The sequence below is a fragment of the Phyllobates terribilis genome, unplaced genomic scaffold, assembly GCF_046119375.1.
Source record: "Phyllobates terribilis strain yellow unplaced genomic scaffold, ASM4611937v1 Scaffold_1__5_contigs__length_1240528914, whole genome shotgun sequence".
Lineage (NCBI taxonomy): Eukaryota > Metazoa > Chordata > Amphibia > Anura > Dendrobatidae > Phyllobates > Phyllobates terribilis.
The window spans coordinates 957,060,083-957,081,685 of record NW_027362761.1 but is presented as its reverse complement, the minus strand read 5'-3'; the positions used below and the strand labels follow the sequence as shown (position 1 = coordinate 957,081,685).

At 43.0% G+C, this 21,603-nt stretch overlaps 1 protein-coding gene across 3 annotated transcripts in view; it reads left to right on the top strand.

Moving 5' to 3' along the window:
* Nucleotides 1–2,214: 2,214 nt before the first annotated feature.
* Nucleotides 2,215–21,603, top strand: part of ZNF827 (zinc finger protein 827) — a 260,321-nt gene continuing 240,932 nt past the window's right edge. For 2 of the 3 annotated variants that reach the window (XM_073642499.1, XM_073642500.1), the window contains exon 1: nucleotides 2,218–2,726. In XM_073642499.1, the coding sequence (XP_073498600.1) occupies nucleotides 2,684–2,726 (43 nt within the window). In that variant the 5' untranslated portion in view covers nucleotides 2,218–2,683. Of the gene's footprint in view, nucleotides 2,727–21,603 lie in introns of all 3 variants that reach the window. The other variant, XM_073642498.1, reaches the window with a different exon arrangement.

Genomic DNA, 21,603 nt, shown 5'->3' with positions numbered 1-21,603 from the left:
ATATGACTTTCATCCAGTCATCCACAGTCCACGATTGCTTTTCCTTAGCCCATTGTAACCTTGCTTTTTTCTGTTTAGGTGTTAATGATGGCTTATGTTTAGCTTTTTTGTATGTAAATCCCTTTTCCTTTAGGCGGTTTCTTACACTTCGGTCACAGACATTGACTCCAGTTTCCTCCCATTCGTTCCTTATTTGTTTTGTTGTGCATTTCCTGTTTTGGAGACATATTGCTTTAAGTTTCCGGTCTTGACGCTTTGATGTCTTCCTTGGTCTACCAGTGTTTGCCTTTAACAACCTTCCCATGTTGTTTGTATTTAGTCCAGATTTTAGACACAGCTGACTGTGAACAACCAACATCTTTTGCAACATTGCGTGATGATTTACCTTCTTTTAAGAGTTTGATAATCCTCTCCTTTGTTTCAATTGACATCTCTCGAGTTGGAGCCATGATTCATGTCAGTTCACTTGGTGCAACAGCTCTCCAAGGTGTGATCACTCCTTTTTAGATGCAGACTAACGAGCAGATCTAATTTGATGCAGGTGTTAGTTTTGGAAATGAAAATTTACAGGGTGATTCCATAATTTTTTTCCTCAGAATTGAGTGATTCCATAATTTTATCCCTCTGCTTGGTCTGAAAAAAAATACCCTTACTGAGTACCACATTTTTAATCTTGATTTCTTTTAGTGCTTCTTAAAGCCCTAAAGTTGCCATTTGAAATGACTTTAGTTTTGTGCCATGTCTGTGATTTGCTTTTTATCAACAACATTAAACAACTGAATGAACATCCTCCGAGCCCGGTGATTCCATAATTTTTGCCAGGGGTTGTATTTCAGAACGTCTTCAGGAAGAAAAAACTAAAAGCTCAAAAAACTCATATGAACAGCAAAGTGGATTTGTCATTTAAATGTAAAGGAAGAATCCTTTTTAGGGCTCACTTACACGAGCGTAGATTCTCTCATGCGAGAGAATCGGATTGATTATGGTAATGGCGCTCCAATCAAACTCTGATCCAAGTTTGCTTAGAGTGTCAGCATAGCGAGATCCAATTCTCTCTGATGAGAGACCTGTAGCACACTGTCAGGAGAAGATGGAGAACAAAATGTCTCTATCTTCTCCATTCTGTGAGTCTGTGGGAAGCGGACTTCACTTAGACGTCATCCGAGTGCAGTCCGATGATTTCCACGCACCCACAGACTTGAATGGGTGCATGCCATCTGATTTGTGGAGCCACTTGCAGAATGCTGCGAATTTTTTTTCAGCATGAGTGAAAAGCTCAGATCAGCACTGCCCCATAGAATAACATTGGACAAGTCCTATCTGTTAAAACATCATACAGCACTCTTCCAATGTATACGCCCGTGTGCGTGAGCCCTTAGGGATTTTATAGAGGCAGTTTTTGGAATGGATCTGCCGACAAAACCTCCTCACCAAACTGATTGATCCCAGGCTGAAGAGGACTCCTTTCCTTCCTAGAAGCGTCCATACATGTAGAGATTACAAGTAATGATCATCAGTCTCCCCATGGTAATAAAACGATCATGGAAGGCAAATCTACAGAAACATTTATTACTGTTTATCAAATTGTGCATAGCACGGTGGCTCAGTGGTTAGCACTGCATCCTTGCAGCGCTGGGGTCCTCGGTTCAAATCCCACCATGGACAACATCTGTAAGGAGTTTGTATGTTCTCCCCATGTTTGCATGGGTTTCCCCCACACTCCAAAGATATACTGATAGGGAATGTAATTGTGAGCCCCAATGGGCACAGCAATGATAATGTATGTAAGGTGCTGTGGAATTAATGGTGCTATATAAGTGAGTAAAATAAAAAATAAAATATCTTGGGGCTCCAATTGCCCAATAAAAAGAAATTGCCATTTTGGGCAAACAAAAATGTTTCTGTCTACGTCACAAAGAGGTTAATAAGGAAACAAAGCCCATAACACAAGGCTGTGTACAAGGCTATCAACAGGTGATATCTGGAGAGAATCCTGACGATGCTGTCATTTCACTGCAGTGACTGTGAGTGCTTCCATCACCCAGCCATGTTGTCCTCCCTGATGACCCCTCTCCCTGTATACTGTATATACACAGATCTGCCTGTGCTGGCGGAGAAGAAGTTTTGTGTGAAGCCTGGAGCTCAGCATTAACCTTAAGAGTGTTTTACTGCAGTCCCTGCACATGTCTACCTCCTCCCTACAGGAGCTGAAGGGGAGCAGGGTGTGCAAAGTGCAAGGGGAGGAGGAGGAGAGAGCCTAGGGCAGCTCTGCACTGTGACCCAGCCTTGGCTGTGAGCTTGTCTGCTGTATGTCTGAGGCTGGGAGGCTGCCCCTCCATATGTGTGTGTCTATGTGCTCTGCCGCCGCCGCCACCGCTGCCCTTTGATCCTTGCACTAGTGTTAGGGGCTTGAAGACACACAGGGAGCAGCCATAGACACGGCAGCCGCGGCTCCTCAGCATCATGTCGCCCCTCCATACACACCACACACGTATAGATCACATCCATTGAGGAATATTTATTACGACTGGGGGAGGGAGGTGAAGGGGAGGACAAGCCAGGTGCAAGGACCGAGCGCCCTGACTCCGGAGCCCGCAGGAGCTGCTCCTCATCCTCTCGTCTCCTGTGCACCGAGGAGGAGAATGTGATGGACGCGGAGAACCCCACACTGTAAGGGGACACAATGCCCAGGAGGAAGCAGGAGCAGCCCAAGCGCCTGCCATCACGTAAGTGCCCGCCGCCGCTGTGCCGCCCGCCCGCCGTCTGCCTCCGCAGCTCGCTCCGTGCAGTAGTTTAGGGTTACAGAGGTGCTGTGTGCGGGCTGAGCAGGGCAGCCATGTTGTGGAGCAGCACTCCTGCGCTGGCTATGCATTTCATCGTTTTATTCAGAATAGTCTGTGGGTGTTGTGTGTGGCGCGACCCCCTCCTCCTCCCCTGCCCTCTGCCACCCTCCGCCACCCTCCGCCTGCCTGGCATGCTGCTCCCCGGGCTTGTGCACAATCAATAGGGCTCTGTCCCCGGGTAAAGGTTGCGGCCAGCTCCGGCTGCTGAGCCTGGCGGCCCCGGGAGGAGAGAGGCAGCAGCAGATGCGAGGGGGAGGGAGGCTGCGAGAGACCCGAGGGGTGGGCCGAGCACGGAGGGAGAAGAGGGGTGTCTGTATAGGAATCCCTGCAGCCTGGGCACAGGAAGGGGCACAGCACTCAGCCCGTGCCCTCACTGCCACACTCCCACAGCCCCGGGCACACACCGGCCTTGCTGCAACTTTTCCTGTTACTTCCAGCCTATTCCTTCATTGTCCATAGGCTGTAACTTTTCTCCTGCTCAAAGATGGCAGAGCATGTAATGCTGGGCATGGTGGCTGATGTCACTGTATGTGCCCTGGTGGACTGCCACAGTCCTGCCTGGGAACACTGGCATCACAAGGGATCCTCCGTGTGTGTATGTGACACTGGTTCACTGGGAGTGACCGAGGGCATCTAGGAAATGGCTTTCTAGGGGTGAGGTGGGGGTGTATCATGCCCTCTAAGTGGTGAGGGGGCAGATCTGAGCCAGCTTTATGGAATGGTACCACCTCTGAGCTGTCAGGGGCACAAGTGATACCCCAGTGGCACTGCTGCATACCAGCCACTTGGTGCGTGGAGGGTTCAGGGTGAGGTTGTGGGCACTATAGAGGGCCACTTCTGGGGTGTCTAGCCCGCCTCTCTTGGATGCCCTATAATATGGGCATTATAGAGGGCCACTTCTGGGGTGTCTAGCCTGCCTCTCTTGGATGCCCTATAGTGTGGGCACTATAGAGGGCCACTTCTGGGGTGTCTAGCCGCCTCTCTTGGATGCCCTATAGTGTGGGCACTATAGGGGGCCACTTCTGGGGTGTCTAGCCACCTCTCTTGGATGCCCTATAGTGTGGGCACTATAGAGGGCCACTTCTGGGGTGTCTAGCCTGCCTCTCTTGGATGCCCTATAGTGTGGGCACTATAGAGGGCCACTTCTGGGGTGTCTAGCCGCCTCTCTTGGATGCCCTATAGTGTGGGCACTATAGAGGGCCACTTCTGGGGTGTCTAGCCTGCCTCTCTTGGATGCCCTATAGTGTGGGCACTATAGAGGGCCACTTCTGGGGTGTCTAGCCGCCTCTCTTGGATGCCCTATAGTGTGGGCACTATAGAGGGCCACTTCTGGGGTGTCTAGCCGCCTCTCTTGGATGCCCTATAGTGTGGGCACTATAGAGGGCCACTTCTGGGGTGTCTAGCCACCTCTTTTGGATGCCCTATAGTGTGGGCACTATAGAGGGCCACTTCTGGGGTGTCTAGCCGCCTCTCTTGGATGCCCTATAGTGTGGGCACTATAGAGGGCCACTTCTGGGGTGTCTAGCCCGCTTCTCTTGGATGTCCTATACTGGCAGATGCCCTTTGATGTAAATGTATCATTTCACTTGGTACAAAACACTCTCTTTTCTCACTGTGTATAATCTGTTGTATGCCAGGGTACCATACATCTGTTTTTATGCAACAGCTGGGCACCATAAAGCTCAAATTCCTATATTCAATGTTTCCATCTACCTTGGCGCACAGCGGGCACTGCTGTATTGTTTTCTATGTTTACATAGTCTTTCCCATTGTTTGGATGAATGGCCACGACTGCAGCTTGCAGGTGATACCCTGCCTGTCACAACTACAGTCTGACCGGTCTGTGCCATGCATTTGGCACAGAGGTGCATAGATCTATGGAGGTAAGGGTTAATCATGGGCCGGCTGCACCCCTTGGTTCAGCTGAGGATCTGTACATGTCTGTGTGTTCGCTGCTGGTGTGTATAAAGCCACAGTCGGTCACCTGAAGTTCACAAGGTTGGGGGAAGGGAGGGAGGGGTCAGGTTGTTGCTTTCCATTTGCAGCCATTTGCTCTCTGCAGACAGATCCCGATCAATATCCATAACATAAATATATGTATGCATGTCTCTGACACGCCAGGAAGAATGGAAGAGGCTGGCACAGCTTCAGCCTGTGCAGTGTGGGCATTAATAACCTCACTGGCATCTAGGGCTCCATTGCAGCTCTTACATAGACCATCATATTGTGTACATTAATTAACATTTTATACGTGCTGCAGAGTGTGTATATAAGATAATGAGAATACAAATAATATCTCTAGTGGCCTGTGCTTGGCATCTGTAATACCCCTTTGTACAGGATTTTGTTTCCTGATGTGCCCACTAGAGGACCTGGCATAGAACACATACATATGTAGTGCACAAGGCTTCGCTCCAGGGGGGGTTAATTAATATGCTCTCATGTCCAGGCATAACCTAAATATGTATGTATGTATGTATATATATATATATATATTCCATCGTGCCACCACTCCGAGGAAAGTTGTAGTATTTTGGTCATCCCAGGTCTTGTCGGCATATAGACTGTATACAGCATGGCTGGTAGCAGGGTAAAGCATGGTCAGGCGCTGCAGACAGTCCCTGAAGAGGTTAATTACAGTGGAGATGTCTTGCTATTTTTGTTTTTGCTTTGAAGACAGAAATATGTGAGGATTGAGGGATGGAGGAAGGCGACCTCTGCTGAACAGTAGATGTATATCTAAGTGGCAGAGCCATGTGACCTTGACCCCGACCTCAGCTACTCCCCTCCAGCTCTGAGTCATTCTCCATTTTAGCTCAGTCACTCTGGGCCTGCCTGGTGCCTTTGTGCTCTGACTGGATCTATGAAATAAACATCTTCTCGGCCTGCAGATCCTCGGCCCTTGTCTGTCCCTGCTCTTAGGTTAGGAGCAGTCACAGGAAGCGCTGAATGAGCTCAAACTTTCGTCTGCTGCAGCGACTGTGTTTTAAATTGTCACCGGGGAAATCTACAGATGTCTTATTTGTGTCCCGCACGTTGTCTGTCAGTTTAAAGAGAACCTTCCATTCATAGATATGTGCAGTCGCACCGGCTAGTGCTGTTTTCACTCTTCTGTCTATCTTGTTTCAGAAAGCTCTCCTGAAAACAAATAAGACATTTTGTAATTAATTCTGTGTATTTACAATGAAACATGAAAAGTGAAAACCGTTTACAGTGTTGGCTACTTTTATCACAAGGACTCTTGTCAGCACAGAATGAAGCACAGAATGACTGTTCAAATCAAGTCCCGCTGGGTGCACCCTTGGCATGGCCAAACATTTACCTACACCTTCCAACCTGCTAGTTTTCCCTCTCTCCAGACTCCCCTAACTCTTTTTTGAGTGACAACTTTGGCTTTATATAGTCAGAGAAGGGTGGAGATTGATTCACCTTCCCACCTGCTTGTTTACCCTCTAATGTTTGGCCACACAAAGGGTGCACCTAGCGCCTTGACTTGGTTTGAACACTCATTCGGTGCTGATAGCCCTTCCCATAACTCGGACAATCAACCACTTTATGATCGGTGCAGGTCTGATCACTGGAACTACCTCCAACCCTGAGAATGAAGGGTTGCAGGAGTAACTCAGCGCTTCCTCGTGGCCACCTTCTGTGCAAGGATCTGTGCCACTGCTCCATTTTTTTAGCGAAAAACACAGGTGAAACTCAAAAAACTGTGGCAATTTCTTGTAAAATAATACTTGTTTTTTTGTGCCACACTGTTATTGGAGATGGAAAAACAATGATAGCACAAACACTGCAATTTAATATCCTTTAATTTAATATCCTTCCTTGAAATTTGGGAATGAAGTGACAAATGGGTGTTTCCATTTGGGTATAAAGTAAGAAGTGATTAAAAGGTTGTATGTACCCCATAATGGTGCCAATAAAAGCATCAGCTCTCCACACACAAAAACAAGCAGTCACGCAGCTCCATTATCAGAAAAAGTCTTTTTTTTGTTTTTAATTCCTGATTTTATTTTTTTCACCATTTAAATAATAACAATTTTTTATAAGTTTGGTATAGTCTACTGACCTGTCTTTAAGAAATTTGAATGCCATAAAAACAGCTCAAAAAACAATGTCTTAATTGCAGGGGGTGGTGGTAGGGTGTTCGTCATTTCGCCAAACTTGGAATTTTTTTCCCCGTTTTGCCATTACATTGGTAAATGAATGGTGTCTTTCAAAACTACACCCCGTCACACAAAAAAAATAAAGCCCTTATACGATGATGTAGACAGAAAAAAAATTTATGGCTCTTGGAAGAGGGGAAGGAAAATACAAATGCTGAAAAAAAAAGGCCTTAAATCAGCTGTCCGCTGTATAGCCCACCAAAGTGTCCTGTTGGGATGGTGAACACCGCTTCCACACTTCTTAGGTTAGAGTTCCTCCGTTGATTACACTGAATACTTTTCAACAGAGTAAAAATATTCCTTAGCATTTTTAAAAGAGTACTTGCAGTGTAATACAAATGTTGATCTGCAAAACTCGTTTTTTTTATTCTTGTAGTAATTGTTTAAAGTCTTGAAGTGATGCAAATGTTTTAAGATTATATACATCTTATCAAAATGTTGTTAATATCCTAATGCAGTAGGCTTTGATCAGAAGTCTCCTATCCTTTTGTTGTAGTGTTGCTATTCTGACTTATTCATCTCCTTGGTAACAGACAACAAACGACCATGTGTAGTCAGATCTCGTTTCATATTCTTTTTGCTTATCTAGACTTGGTCAGTGGCAAGAAGTAAGGGACAGATCAAAAAAGTATCATTGCAGGATCAGAGTGATTTTGTTTGTATTCTGTTACCATGGAGAACAATAACTTTACAATAGAGGTGTACAAACAAAGTTGCATTTTTAGTTAGTACTATTAAAATGAGTTTATTTTATTGAATGAATGGAGCCAGAAAAATACTGCAAATGCTGACAAAGCCTTAATGCGAACTTTTCAGGAGATTTATACTGCCTCTCTGAGAGCATGGTATGAGACAGAGAAGCAGAGCTCTGTGATTGATAGGTTTATATAATTTGGATCAGGTAAAAAGCTGAGAAAATGGTGATGGACTCTTGGGTATGTGCACACTAAGTTTTTTTCCGGTGGTCAAGAACATCCGTTATTGAAGTAGTAGATGCTTCAGGAATCACTCCTTCTCTCTGGAGTTTTATAAACCTGAAGGGTCTAGTGTTTTTTGTTCATTTCTAGGGTGCTTTATCAATCTTCTTTTCTTTTTTTTTTTTTACCTGTTTTTGTGCGTGTTTTCCAGATGTTTTTTTTAATCCATTAAAAATCAACTACCGTAAATGCTTGTCTTTTGTGAAGCAAAAACACTGAAGAAATGTTCAAAAAACGCCAGAAGAATATAAGGTACCTGTACATGTTCTTTTAGGCTATGTTCACACGTTGCGTGTTTGCTGGGATTTTTATGCAAATAAAAAGCTGTGTTTTACAGTACCAGCAAAAGCTATTCGATTTCAGAAATCTCATGTACACACGTTTTTTTCCTGACTGAATTATAAAAGTGCTGTGTTTTTTAACACTACAGCATGTCACTTCTTTCAGCTTTTTTTCACCCATAGAAAGCAATGAGTAAGTGCAAAACACAGGTATCAGGTTTTGCTGCGTTTTTGGTGCAGAAAACTCAGGAGCAACAGGCACTAAACTTTAACAGCATGAAAAACGCAGCTGATTTTTTTTTTTAAGCAGCTTCTTTAGTGCCAAGAGAGCAGGCTTTGCCTGCAGGAAAAAACGCAGCAAAAACGCGACGTGTGAACATAGCCTTAAGCACTTGACGTCTTTGAAAGCCTGAACATTTGAACAACACGTTGTTTTCCCATATATTTTACTAGGACCATGCTCTTCATCATTTTGTTAGTGCTTTTTCCAACATTTTATTTTAGGGGACTAGCTCAAAAAACAACAAAAAAAATAGACGCAAAGTGTATTATCTACAGTTTGTTTTGCAGAGAAAAAAAAAATCAAATGGGGTTTTCAAGAGAAATCCACTTCAAAAAGCTCAGTGTGAACATGCTGTACTGCTTACGCTACCCATACATGCTGATTATCATGCTCCTGTACTAGGGGGTGTGCATAAAAAGCCATAGATAAAGGTGTGTGTAATCAGAAATGTTACTATGTCACCTGTAAGTACTGTTTTTACTCTGAAATCTTACTTCAAATAATATAACCCCACATCTATGATCATTAGGGCAAGTGCACACAGCATTTTTTTCCGCCTAGAACTTGCCTGAAAAAGGGCAGCAGAATGTGGACATAATAAACAGCAGTGGAAAAATGACATTGCTGTGCACATGTCTGAGACGTGGTTAAGATTGGTACGTTAACCCTAAGACTGTGTACGCACGATGCGTTTTTTAAGCGTTTCCGCAGCGGCAAAAACGCTGCAGAAACGCTTAAAAAACGCATGGTAGAAGGCCTGCCATGTCCCCCAATGATAATCCGCATGTGCTGTGCACATGCTGCGGAAATTTCCGCTGTGGATTATCATTGCGGAAAAAAACGCAGCACTACCAATTATTTTGTGGAAGTGCTGCATTTTCGCCGCCATTGACTTGCATTAGAACGCGCCAATTCCGCAAGACTGCATCTGTACTTGTGCAGATGGTACCCGGGTGTAGATGAAAGGAGAGTCTCATCCACACCCAGGTACCATTAAAAAAGCTGTAAAAAAAGAATAAAATAAAAAATAAATGTATACTTACCTTCTGGCGGCCCGCGGTGCGCTCCTCCTTGCTTCCCGGCACTTCACAATGGAATGAAGGACCTGCGCTGACCTCAGAGTCATGTGACGGGTCACGCGACGCTGACGTCGGAAGGTCTTTCACTCTACCGCTGCCGGCTGCCGGGACCGAGCGAAGCAAGACAGCGCGGGCCATCGGAAGGTAAGTATATATTTATTTTTTTATTTTTTGACATTCTCTCGGCCACACTATATAAATCCACGCTGTTTGCATGGATTTATATAGTGTGACCAAGTTGTCAAGCACTTTCCAAGTGATGCTAAAATCGATTGGAAAGCGCTTGTCAACCCGCATGCGGAAATGCAAGTGAAGATCGCTTCACTTCCGCATGTCCCTGGCAGGAAAAACACATGTACAATCCGCATGTACAATCCCCATGTACAATCCGCATGTGTTTTTTCTGCCAGGGAGATGCAGAAACGCTAAGGAAAAATCCTGAGCATTTCTGCATCGTGGGCACATAGCCTAAGGGTAGGGTCACACGAGTGTATAAAAAATCGTTCAGTGTTTCATCCAGAAAAGTGGGACAATTTTATTTCTCACCTGTCATCTTTGTGCAGTCCATATTCATGTTTTTTTACAGCAGCACCTTTTAATTGTGTACAAGACCATTTACAATTTCATATATCACAGAATTGCAATGTATCTATAACAATCGGATGCTGTACGGTGACTCTGTATGGCATCCGATTTTTTATTTTTTGTGCACCCATAGGTTTGAATGGGTGAGTCTCATCCGATTTATAGAAGAAACTAGTGTGGTTTCAAACGTAGATTCGGTCAGTGAAAAAATTGCTCATCTGCATTGCCCCATTGAATAACATACTGTAAGTCCGAGTACTGTCAGTTTTTTCCATGGACAGCACTCAGACCAAAAATACTGTCAGGTGAACGAGCCCTTAGGGAGGTTTCCACTAGCAAGTTGCTTGCCAGCTATACTTTAAGTTATACAAAAAAAAAGATGCTGACGGCATAGCTGCTGCAAAAACAATGTAAAAACCGCCGGAGGGTCCATTTGCGTCTTTGTGGTGTGTACATACTCATTGAAGGTCCTAAAATTAGGCAAATACAACCTCAGATTAGCAACAGGCGATTAGTCAGAAGTTGAAAACATTTAAAAAAATGAAGACCTTTCCCAGCAAATTTACCCCAAAGTCAGATCCTGTAATACTCGGAGAGTTGCATAAAATACCCACAAGAGCTACAGCTCAGACTCTAAAGGCCTCAGCATGTTAAAGAGACTCTGTCACCATACGGTGGCTGTTCAAACCAAGTACAAGTGCTCAATGCTTCATTTACATACACCTTCCCACACAAGAGTCTCCTCTTCTCCAAACCCGGGTACCATCCTCACATTGAAACGCATGGAATCCGCATGTACAGATGTAGTGATGCGGATTCCATGCGTTCCAATGCAAGTCAATAACGGCAAAAACGCTGCGCTTTTGCAAAATAATTGGTAATGCTGCGTTTTTTTCCGCAATGATAATCCGCAGCGGAAATTTCCGCAGCATGTGCACAGCACATGCGGATTATCATTGGGGAACATGGCAGACCTTCTACCAAGAGTTTTTAAAGCGTTTCTGCAGCGGAAATGCCGCTGCGGAAACGCTTAAAAAACGCATAGTGGGCACACAGCCTAAAAGGACCTGCGGTGACGTCATTTAGTCATGTGACGGGTCACGCGACCGCTGACATCGGCAGGTCCTTAAATCTACCGCGAGCTGCCGGCAAGCCAAGACAAGCACACCGCGGGCCATCAGAATGTAAGTATATATTTATTTTTTATTTTTTACCATTCTTTCGGTCACACTATATAAATCCATGCCGGCTCCATGGATTTATATAGTGTGACCAAGTTGTGAAGCACTTTCCAAGTGATGCTAAAATCGCTTGGAAAGCGCTTGTCAACCCGCATGCAGAAATGCATGTGAAGAACGCTTCACTTCCGCTTGTCCCTGGATGGAAAAACGCATGTACAATCCGCATGTACAATCCGCATGTGTTTTTTCTGCCAGGGAGATGCAGAAACGCTCAGGAAAAATCCAGAGCATTTCTGCATCGTGGGCACATAGCCTAAAAAGAACATACCAGCATGAGAAAAGTTTGCAAAGTTGCATCTGAACAAATCACAAGACTTCTGGAATAATGTCCTATGGACAGACAAGATCAAAGTAGAGATGTTTGGCCATAATGCCCTGTGCCATATCTGGTGAAAACCAAACAAAAGATATCGGCTCGAACACCTCATACCATTTGTCAACCACTGTGGTGGAGAGAGCCCTGGACAGAAAATGGGCACCACTAATAAATGTGAAGGTGCAGCATGTGTGGAAGAGAGCTTAAACTTGCATGATAAATTGGAGAACCACATTGTAAATAGCACACACCATAAAGATATACTAAATAGACAGTCTTTTATTTAAAAAGTTAATTTACAAAAGAGACCAATATTTACACACAATTAAAAATGACCAAGTCCTGGACAACCACGAAGTAAGTGTTGTCACTGCACTACAAAGGGCCTGAAATGAAGTGCAGAAGACGGCCCAAAAATACATCATCTTATGTAGGTAATGAACCAAAAACAAAGCTTGTCACCTATATGTGTATGCAAATGGTGTCAACTACTAGACTGAAATTGCAACTGAAAAAAACAAATACAAGTATTAGATGTATCCGTCATCAATAGAGTGGAATATAGAAACAAATGTTCCTCAGTGCTGTAAAATATAATACAAAGGTGGCTAGTGACACATGGGTTAGAGTACCAGACTGTGGAGGAATGATGATTTCGGCTTGTTTTGGTTGAATCAAATCCTGACTCTACTATTGTAGCAAGGTATATTTTTTTATGAAAAGCTCCATTGTCTCAGAGAAAATATAGCGTACTGTACTTTTAAAGTTGTGTGCCCACAATGAGATTTTGGTGAGTTTTTGATGCTACTTATTTTCGCTGAGTCAAAAACCTAGCGTCTTATGGTTCCAGCAAAGTGGGTGGGATGTATAGAAATCTCATGCGCTTGTGTGACTTCAGCCTAAGGCCGGAGTTACATCAGCGTATGACATCCGATGCCCTCGATATGCTAATGACCCCCGGCTCCAGCTCTGCTGCGAGCCTGAGCTGAGTGTGATGCTACTGTGCTCCGATCCTCTCTCTTGAGAGAATTGCAGCACAGCTGCGGAGGAGATGAAGAAAGTATATCGGACTGCACTGGGATGACATCTGAGTGCAGTCCGTTGTTTCACTTGCACCCATAGACGCGTATAGATGCGAGCGAATCGAGTCTTGCTGCAAATCACATCATGCTGCGATTATTCTCTCATGCCGAATTGGAGTGAGAAAATAATGGCTGATCTGAGCTGCCCCATAATTTAACACTGGGCCGAGTGCACTCGGCTGTGTTGTACGGTAGTGTGACCCCGGCCTAAGGCTTTTGACACAGTGAAAATATGCAGTCTCAAGAAAGTCACCAAAAACTCATCATCGGTACACAGCCTAATTGTTCGCTCACACGACCATTTAAATCAAACGATTAAAAAAAAAGGTTTTCGATGAGGCAGTGCAGATCTGCATATTTTTTTTATCAGCTGTACTGCGATTGGACTCTGTCATACGGACCATCAGTATGGCACCTGATTTTTATGGATACATTACAATTCTGTAACATAGGAAACTATTAATGGTCCTGAAAATGATTAATAACTGCTGGGTGAAAAAATGGATTGTATACAGACAGCACACGAATGACAAGTGAGAAAAAAATCATCCCACTGTCCTGGAAGAGAATGGGACCGATTTTTTTTTTCTTATTATTATACTCTCGTGTGACCCTAGCCTAAAGATTCAGCCAGGAACCATAGCCAGAAAGAAGACTAGTCCGGCACCGCCTGTGGCTGGATTCTGCAGGTGATTGACAGGTCTCTCCCATAGACCTGGCAGTCACTTAAAACAGTGCTGAGAAAAGCCGTTCAGGGGCAGCCCTGGCCTACTGGTGTTTCTGGCCGTGCTTCCTGGCCGGATCATTGCGCTGAAGCATTTCAGACAATAGTATACCTGGTTGCAATCGTGCAGCCAGGTTCTGATTCCTGCTGCCCATGGTTTGGGCAACATGAATCAGGTGACAGCCTCCCTTTAAGAGAGCTGTACATACGAATGCACACAAACCTCAATAAACCTAAAGGGAATGTGGTGTCCTTAAAAATAACCTATTGTTTATATGAGGTTTTGGTATTAAATGTATCTCTTTAAAAAATGTGGGCAGTGTTTTTATTTTTATGTCATGATTTTCATCAGCAGGCTCCTTATCATCAGATTCTAATGACAGGTAACACCTCTATACACAGCAGATTACACAGGATCCACCAATCACCATCGGTGAGGTCACATCTGACCCTGCTCACCTACCTTACATAATGACCTGTACATTGCTGCTAATGTACATGTGAATTTCCTGACAGTCTATAAAAGTGCCAGTGACTAGTTTTGAAAATTGAAAGATTTATAATTTTTACTTTTAATAAAGATAACCTTAGAGAAATAAACATTGCCAATTTTTTTAACAAATACATTTGCCACAAAAACCTAATTTAAAGAATAGGTAATTTTCTTATGACATATTCCCTTTAAGCAATGTCGTAAAGAGTGGACCAAAATTCCTCCAGAATGAGGTGAAAGACTGATAAAGCCATACAGTACATTATTTCAGTTATTGCAGCTTCTGGTAGTTCTACAGGCTATTGATGGGGTGTACCTATTTTTTGGGTTCATTTTCTAATTTCGTTAGAGAGCATGCGTTTTTCATCTGAGATTGCATTTACGTAATTTTAAGAACTTTTAGGAACCCGATATTTTTTGTTATTGCCTGCTCTACACAACCATAGAATTCAAAGAGACGTTCTTAGTTTTTCATGACTGTACATATACAGTACAGTCAAAAGTTTGGACACACCTGATCATGCAGTGGTTTTCCTTGCTCTAATCATAATGTGGACATAGTAGATTCAGACTGAGAGCAACAAGCCCACAAAGGGACACACATGAAGACAAAGAGTAAAAAAACATGTGAAACAAACCAGAATGTGTGTTAAAGCTTAAATTCCTCAAAACACCCCTCTTTTATTCTGATGACACCCTTGGCCTTCTCTCAAGCAGTTTCATCATATAGTCACCTGGAATGGCTTTCCAACAGACTTGAAGGTTCCAAAAACTGATGAGCACTTGTAGAACGCTTTGCTTTCATTCTGCAGTCCAACTCCTTCCAAACCATCTTAATTGTGCTGAGGTTGGTTAATTGTGAAGGTCATGGCATCTGATGCAACACTCAATCCCTTCTCTTCTTGGTCACATAGCCCTTACATAATCTGGAGGTGTGTTTTCAGACATTGTCTTGTTACAACACAAATGATTGTCCTACTAAGTGCAAACCAGACATCATTGCAGAATGCTGTAGTGGCCATACTGGGTATGTGTGCCTTGAATTTGGAATAACTCGCCCACAGTGTCACTAGCCAGGTACCCCACATCGCCCCTACATGCTTCAAAGTGAGATCCACATATGTAGAAACCATCCACTCATCTTTTCTGCGCCTCACAAAGACATGTTGGTATGCACCAGAAATCTCACATTTTCAGACTTCTGTACAGATTTCCACTTATGTCCTGTTCTTGTGTTGATTGGTCCAAGCAAGTCTATTATTCTTGTTTGCAGTCCTCAGTAGCAGGGCTGTGGAGTCGGTAAGCCAAACCTCCGACTTCTCTATTTCCCTGACTCTGACTCCACAGCCCTGCCTCACTACTGAGCGTGTACATAAAGTGCAGCACAGATTCATCTCAACTAAAAGCCGAGATCCTTAGATCAGGAACAGACATTTATAGGACATTTCATAACTTTCCCAAATTCTTATGAAAACATTTACACCACATCCTGCATTGAACTACTGAACCCAATTTATTATATATTTTATGAGTCTGTCCATTTTATATCAACTCCAACTGCCCCAAAATGGACACCGACTCCACAGCCCTGCTCAGTACTGGCTTCTGTGTTGCAATTCAACAATAAATGCCTGCTTCTTGCAGTGTGCTTCTAGATATTTGATGTTGAGATGTGTCTGCTACTTGATGTCTGTGCATCATTTATGAGGGATGTTATCGGAGGTGTTAACAATTTGTGTTACTGAGGCTAGTAACTTTCTTCATCACAGTGGCAATAACTATGGAATGCTTCAACATATCCCATTGATTTCGAGATTGTTTTTTCGTGACACATTATACTTTATAATAATGGTAACTTTAGGTTGATGTGTTTTGCATTTATTTATAAAAATATCAGAAATTTGACAAAATTTAAAAAAAAAAATGCAATTTTCAAAATTGGAATGGCTATCCCTTTAATCCAGATAGTCATACCACACAAAAACATTAATAAATAACACTTCCCTCATGTCTGCCTTACATCAGCACCATTTCTAAAATGTTGTTTTTTTTGTTATCATTTTAGAAGGTTTAAAAATGTAGCAGTAATCTTTCATTTTTTCGAGGAAATTTACAAAACTTATTTTTGTAGGGACCTGTTCAGTTTTGAAATGACTTTGGGGGTCCTATATATTGGAAACCAGCCAAAAGTGATACCATTTTAAAAACCACAACCCTCAACGTATTCAAAATTGCTTTCATGTGCTTTTCAGGAATTAATGCAAAGTGGCATGACATCAATTATTTTTACCACTTAAATGTTGATAACTTCTGATCAGGTTACTATAGTCGGCAGACTCTAAGGCCGTTATTTGATCACTAGATGGTGGCCTGATTCTAACGCATCGGGTATTCTAGAATATGTATGCGGCCTTCAATAACGTTGAACATTTCCTTCAATAGCGTTGACCAATCAGCGTCGTATTAGTGAGGACCGGGGAGCTACGCTGCTTGTGCGGCTACTTCCGCTGCGAGAAGCCGGGAGATGCGCGGCTGCTCGCAGCAGAAGCATCTCGACCGGCGGCGCCGCTCCCCGGTCCTCCGTTCAGCTAGCGGCCGGGAGATGAGCGCCTCGCGCCGGTCATCTCCCTGCTGCATCGCCGCTGACCTCCGTCCTGAAGATGAGCCGCTAATGGCCGCCATCTTTTTCTCAAATCCCGCATCGCTGATTGGCCGCGGCCGGACCAATCAGCGACGCGGGATTTCCTGGACAGACAGACGGGATAAGACGATTATATATATATAGATGAGCTGCCATGGCAAACATCAGGACCACACAGTGAAGATCTCAGGGTGCCCATGGAGTTAAAGAGGCAGATCCCACACTCTGTTAACTATTTAGATTCTGTAGTCATTATTGACAGCAGCATCTAAGGGGTTAAACCGCCATGGTGGTGTCAACACTGATAGCTGATTCAGCAAGTTGTCAGCTATAGTGTACAGGTGACAGTTACAGGATTGTCACCTGACGAGGAACGCTAGTCTCTTATGTCGCAGGTCAGTAAAAAGATGTATTGGTGGTCACTAAGGGGCACACCAAAAAGAGATAAAAAACATAATAAAAATGCGTTGAAAAAACTCAAGTAACCTGATTTACTTAATGGGTGCAGAAGTGTTGTAGATAATCTGCAACATGAAAAACTCACCAAAAGCTCATCATGGGAATGTAGCCTAAGACACTGTGGGTTTTTTTGCTCAGCGAAAACCCAGTTCTCCGCTTGCTGACATTCAATAGTTATTTTAGTGTCAGTGGGTAGAAATCTATCTGTGGTCACCTAGCTCTTTGGGAGCCATCCTCAAGACCGTTTTTTATATGCCAGCCTCTATCCAGGGTCTCTTTGAGTAAGATGTGCCAAACGCCTGAAGAGGGACACAACTTTTAATGAACTTGGTTCATCTTTTAGCTGCCTGTGCTCCAGAGTCATAAATGTGCTCTAATCTGGGACTGAGGTACAATGGTGCAAATTAGGCTATGGTCACACGTTCAGTATTTGGTCAGTATTTCACATCAGTATTTGTAAGCCAAAACCAGGAGTGAAACAATCAGAGGAAAAGTATAATAGAAACACGTCACCACTTCTGTATTTATCACCCACTCCTGGTTTTGGCTTACAAATACTGATGTGAAATACTGACCAAATACTGAACGTGTGACCATAGCCTTATAGTGAATTTGTGGGAGATGAATACCACAATGCTATGCTCTTCAGATTTTCTGTAAGACAAGTTAGCTTTAAACTATTTCAAACAATGGATTAATTTCTATTGGAAAAGAGTAGAAAATATAAAATATTTAAATAATAAAATAGCCATTACTTACCTAATCAATCCGGTCCTGCAGTGATTGTCATGTCTATCACTTACGCGGCTGCAGCAGTCAGTCAGTGGCATGGATGACTCGTAACCCACCAAGGCCAGTGTCACAATTGAAGTCAGTTATCAGCTGCAGCAGTCACATGAATGAAGGCCATGACGCCATCACTGCAGTACCCATGGGGGCCAGCAGAGCGGCGGCACTTGTGCAGCATCGGAATGTATGAGTAAATAATGTTGTTAACACTGAGATGTAACTTGCATTCTTCTAGCAGGAAAACCTTTTGAGAACACGATCAGGGTTGCAGATATTCCTGAAATTGTCTTACCCCAACAGAATATCCAGTGATCCCCTAGCTCAATACGGCATTTAATCATGGCCATCAGGAAGAGAAACAACCCAGACGTGTTGCAGAATATTGTTCTGTGGCTCTCTAGAATTGAAGTCATCTTTATCAAGTTCATTGGTTGGTTTAGACTAGAGAGTCAAGACAGAGTTGTGTGAAATGACCATTGTGGTTTTAGCTACCTGCATGCGGTTCTAAAATGATCTTACTAATTAGAAATAATTAGTATACATTCTAATATAGATTCTCAGTTTATTAGATAAGACTGCAGATAAATGTTAATGATCTGAAAAATGAAACAATTCACTTAATGGTAATTTATCATAAAAATCTGTGCATTGATATAAAAGCTCATTAGACTGCTGGCCTTACGGTCAAGGCTTGACAAAGGTTAATCAGACCACAATCAGTGGTAATAAATTGTTTTGGGCACATTGTATAGGAAGGAGGCTCATGATATACTTTATAGATTGACTCCATAATCCCACAAAAACATTCATGTTAATAGAAACATACATGATCCATTCTGCATCCAAAGAAAGTAAGTGGGAGATAATCCAGCCCTACTCGCATTGGGTGCCATGATATCTACAGATAGCTGCCCGCATGTGTGAGTGGTGGGTATCACACACCTCTCCAATTTATTAGTATAGGACAGATCCATGATACCTGCACATGACGTCACCAGCCTTTCTCTCCACCCAATTCGAAAGTGAGCCGGACCAGGCTTTCCTTTTACGGCATACATGTCAAACTCTGACCCACAGGGTGGTTTTATTTGGCCTGCGACACCAAAACCACCACCCCTATGAGGGCCCATTATTCTGTATGGAGGACTATGTGGTGCCCATAATGCTGTATGGAGGACTATGTGGGGCCCATTATACTGTATACTGGTTTGCCCGTGACTTTGTCCAAGTTTTTCATTTTGGCCCTCTGTGTGTTTCAGTTTGACATCCCTGCCTTAAGGCGAAAAAAATCGGCTTGTAATATAAACTGCATTGCTTCATACTCATTACTTGTGTGGATTCCACATGTAGAGGCATGGTTAAGCCACACTGAATGGACACATCCATGGTAGAAACCAGAATGTCAATATATAGGCAATGTTCACACAGGTTAGGTTTTTCCCTAAGCAAAATTCTGGAGGAAATTGGTATTGAAAGGAATAGAAAAGTCTAATTTTAGGACAATTATAACAGATGAGAAAGATCATATTGATTCTACCCTAGCAAAATATCTATGTGTAAATGGCCAAATCTGACCAATGTCATCATCTGTAAGTTTCTTCAGAAATCTGTGTGTGTAAGCCTGGCTTAAATTGGATCTGTCTGCAGATGTCACACTACTAGCTGAATGCATTATTAGGCCACGTTCACACTATCAGTATTTGGTCAGTATTTTCCATCTTTATTTGTAACCCAAAACAAGGAGTGGAACAATCAGAGGAAAAGTATAATAGAAACACGTCACCACTTCTGTATTTATCACCCAATCCTGGTTTTGGCTTACAAATACTGATGTAAAATACTGACCAAATACTGAACGTGTGCTCGTGGCCTTTTAGAAAGATCTCATGGTCCTCATGAAGTTATTGTACTTACTTTGAAAATCTGTGTTAGAATAGATATAAAATGCTCATGTCTATTTAACGATTATATAAGTCCAGACTCATAAAATGCTTGTTTTAATATTAGGCAGCGGAACATTCACAACAGATTATACAGATATTGTTATGGATTTTCAGTGTTAGTACACCGGTATTATCAGGTCTACACTATCTATTTTATAATGTATGCAGTTTATATTGTGAAATTTGGTGACATCCACATTAACTATTGCTCAACATCATACCCCTAATGAAGTCTGTGGAAATTGACACTGCCATACAGTAACTACTCTACTTCTATTGACTTCTAGGGAGAAAAATATTCTTTGATCAGACTAAGGATGTGTGACTCACTAGCATACCGTGTTGCAGTAACCTATATAAAGCTACATTCACACATCTTTTTTTTAAATAGACAGCACACTGACCCATTGAGTTTCATTGATCCATACATATAATTTTTTCATCAGATTATTTTTATTTAATTTTTCAAAAACAATTTAAAACTGAAGTGTCTCTTGTTCTTTAAACTCAGAAAATGTCCTAATTTCATCCATTTGCAGATCAGATCGGCCATTAAAGTCTATGGGGAGCTGAAAACCAGAAGACGTGCTTTATACTTCAGTGATCCATCTGTTTCTCACTGATCCATTGTTAAAAGGAATCTGTCACCAGGTTTTTGCTACCCCATCTGAGAGCAGTATGATGTAGGGGCAGAGATACGGGATTCCAGGAAAGTATCACTTAGTTTACTGGGTGCAGCAGTTGTGATAAAATCACTATTTTATCTGCTGCAGATCTGCCATTTCTCTGAATGCTGAGCTCTGTATAACTCTGCCCACACCACTGATTGACAGCTCATGTACAGTGCATGCAGAAAGCTGCCAATCAGTGGTGGGGTCGGGCGTATACAGAGCTTATGAATATGCAAGACTACCTGGCAGCAGGTTTACTAGTGGTAATCTCCTGCTGATAAAACTGTGATTTTATCAAAACTGCAGCAAGCAGCCCAGTAAGTGAAACGTCATTGGAATCAGGGTCTCTCTGTACATCATGCTGCTCTACGATTAGGTGGCAAAAACCTGGTGACAGATTCCCTTTTAAGAGTCAATGAATAAATGAAAGTTTAGTTTACCGCCTTCAGTTTTTGTAAAATGGATGAGAAAAGCATGAATGTACAATGTGGGCAATTCAGATAACTTGTGAATTTAGCCCAATGCTGCCTTCTCCGATGCCTTTGATCATGCTAATGAACTGCTGCATGTGAGTAGGCATCCTTTTTGAGTGGTAGGTTATGGGTTAAATTCTTGTGCGGTGCAGCTTTGTGCTCACCTTTCCCACTGTAACCTCACTTCCTCTCTGCCTGGGTTCATGCGATTACACAAGTGACATTCCTCATGCCTTTCCATTGCAGAGTGCTGCCGTCCTGGGTAGTCTCACGTGTTTGCCGCGTACAGTGGGCCTAGAAGAAATCCTCGGTTTCCTTTTTACCGAGTGCGCAGGATTTGTTTACACACATTGGTGTAAATCCGGGGTCAGCTTCCTGTTTGTAGCGAGTCCCTCGGAGCAGCTCGCTTTCTCTGTAACATAATGTCAAATGAATAGTCTGCGTTTAGTCTAATTCTCTTTAGTGTTGTGATTGGTGTGAAAATACAAGTATCTGGGGATCTGACATCCTTCCCAGGGTGTAGGGTAAAGTGTTACACTGACTGTACAGATACA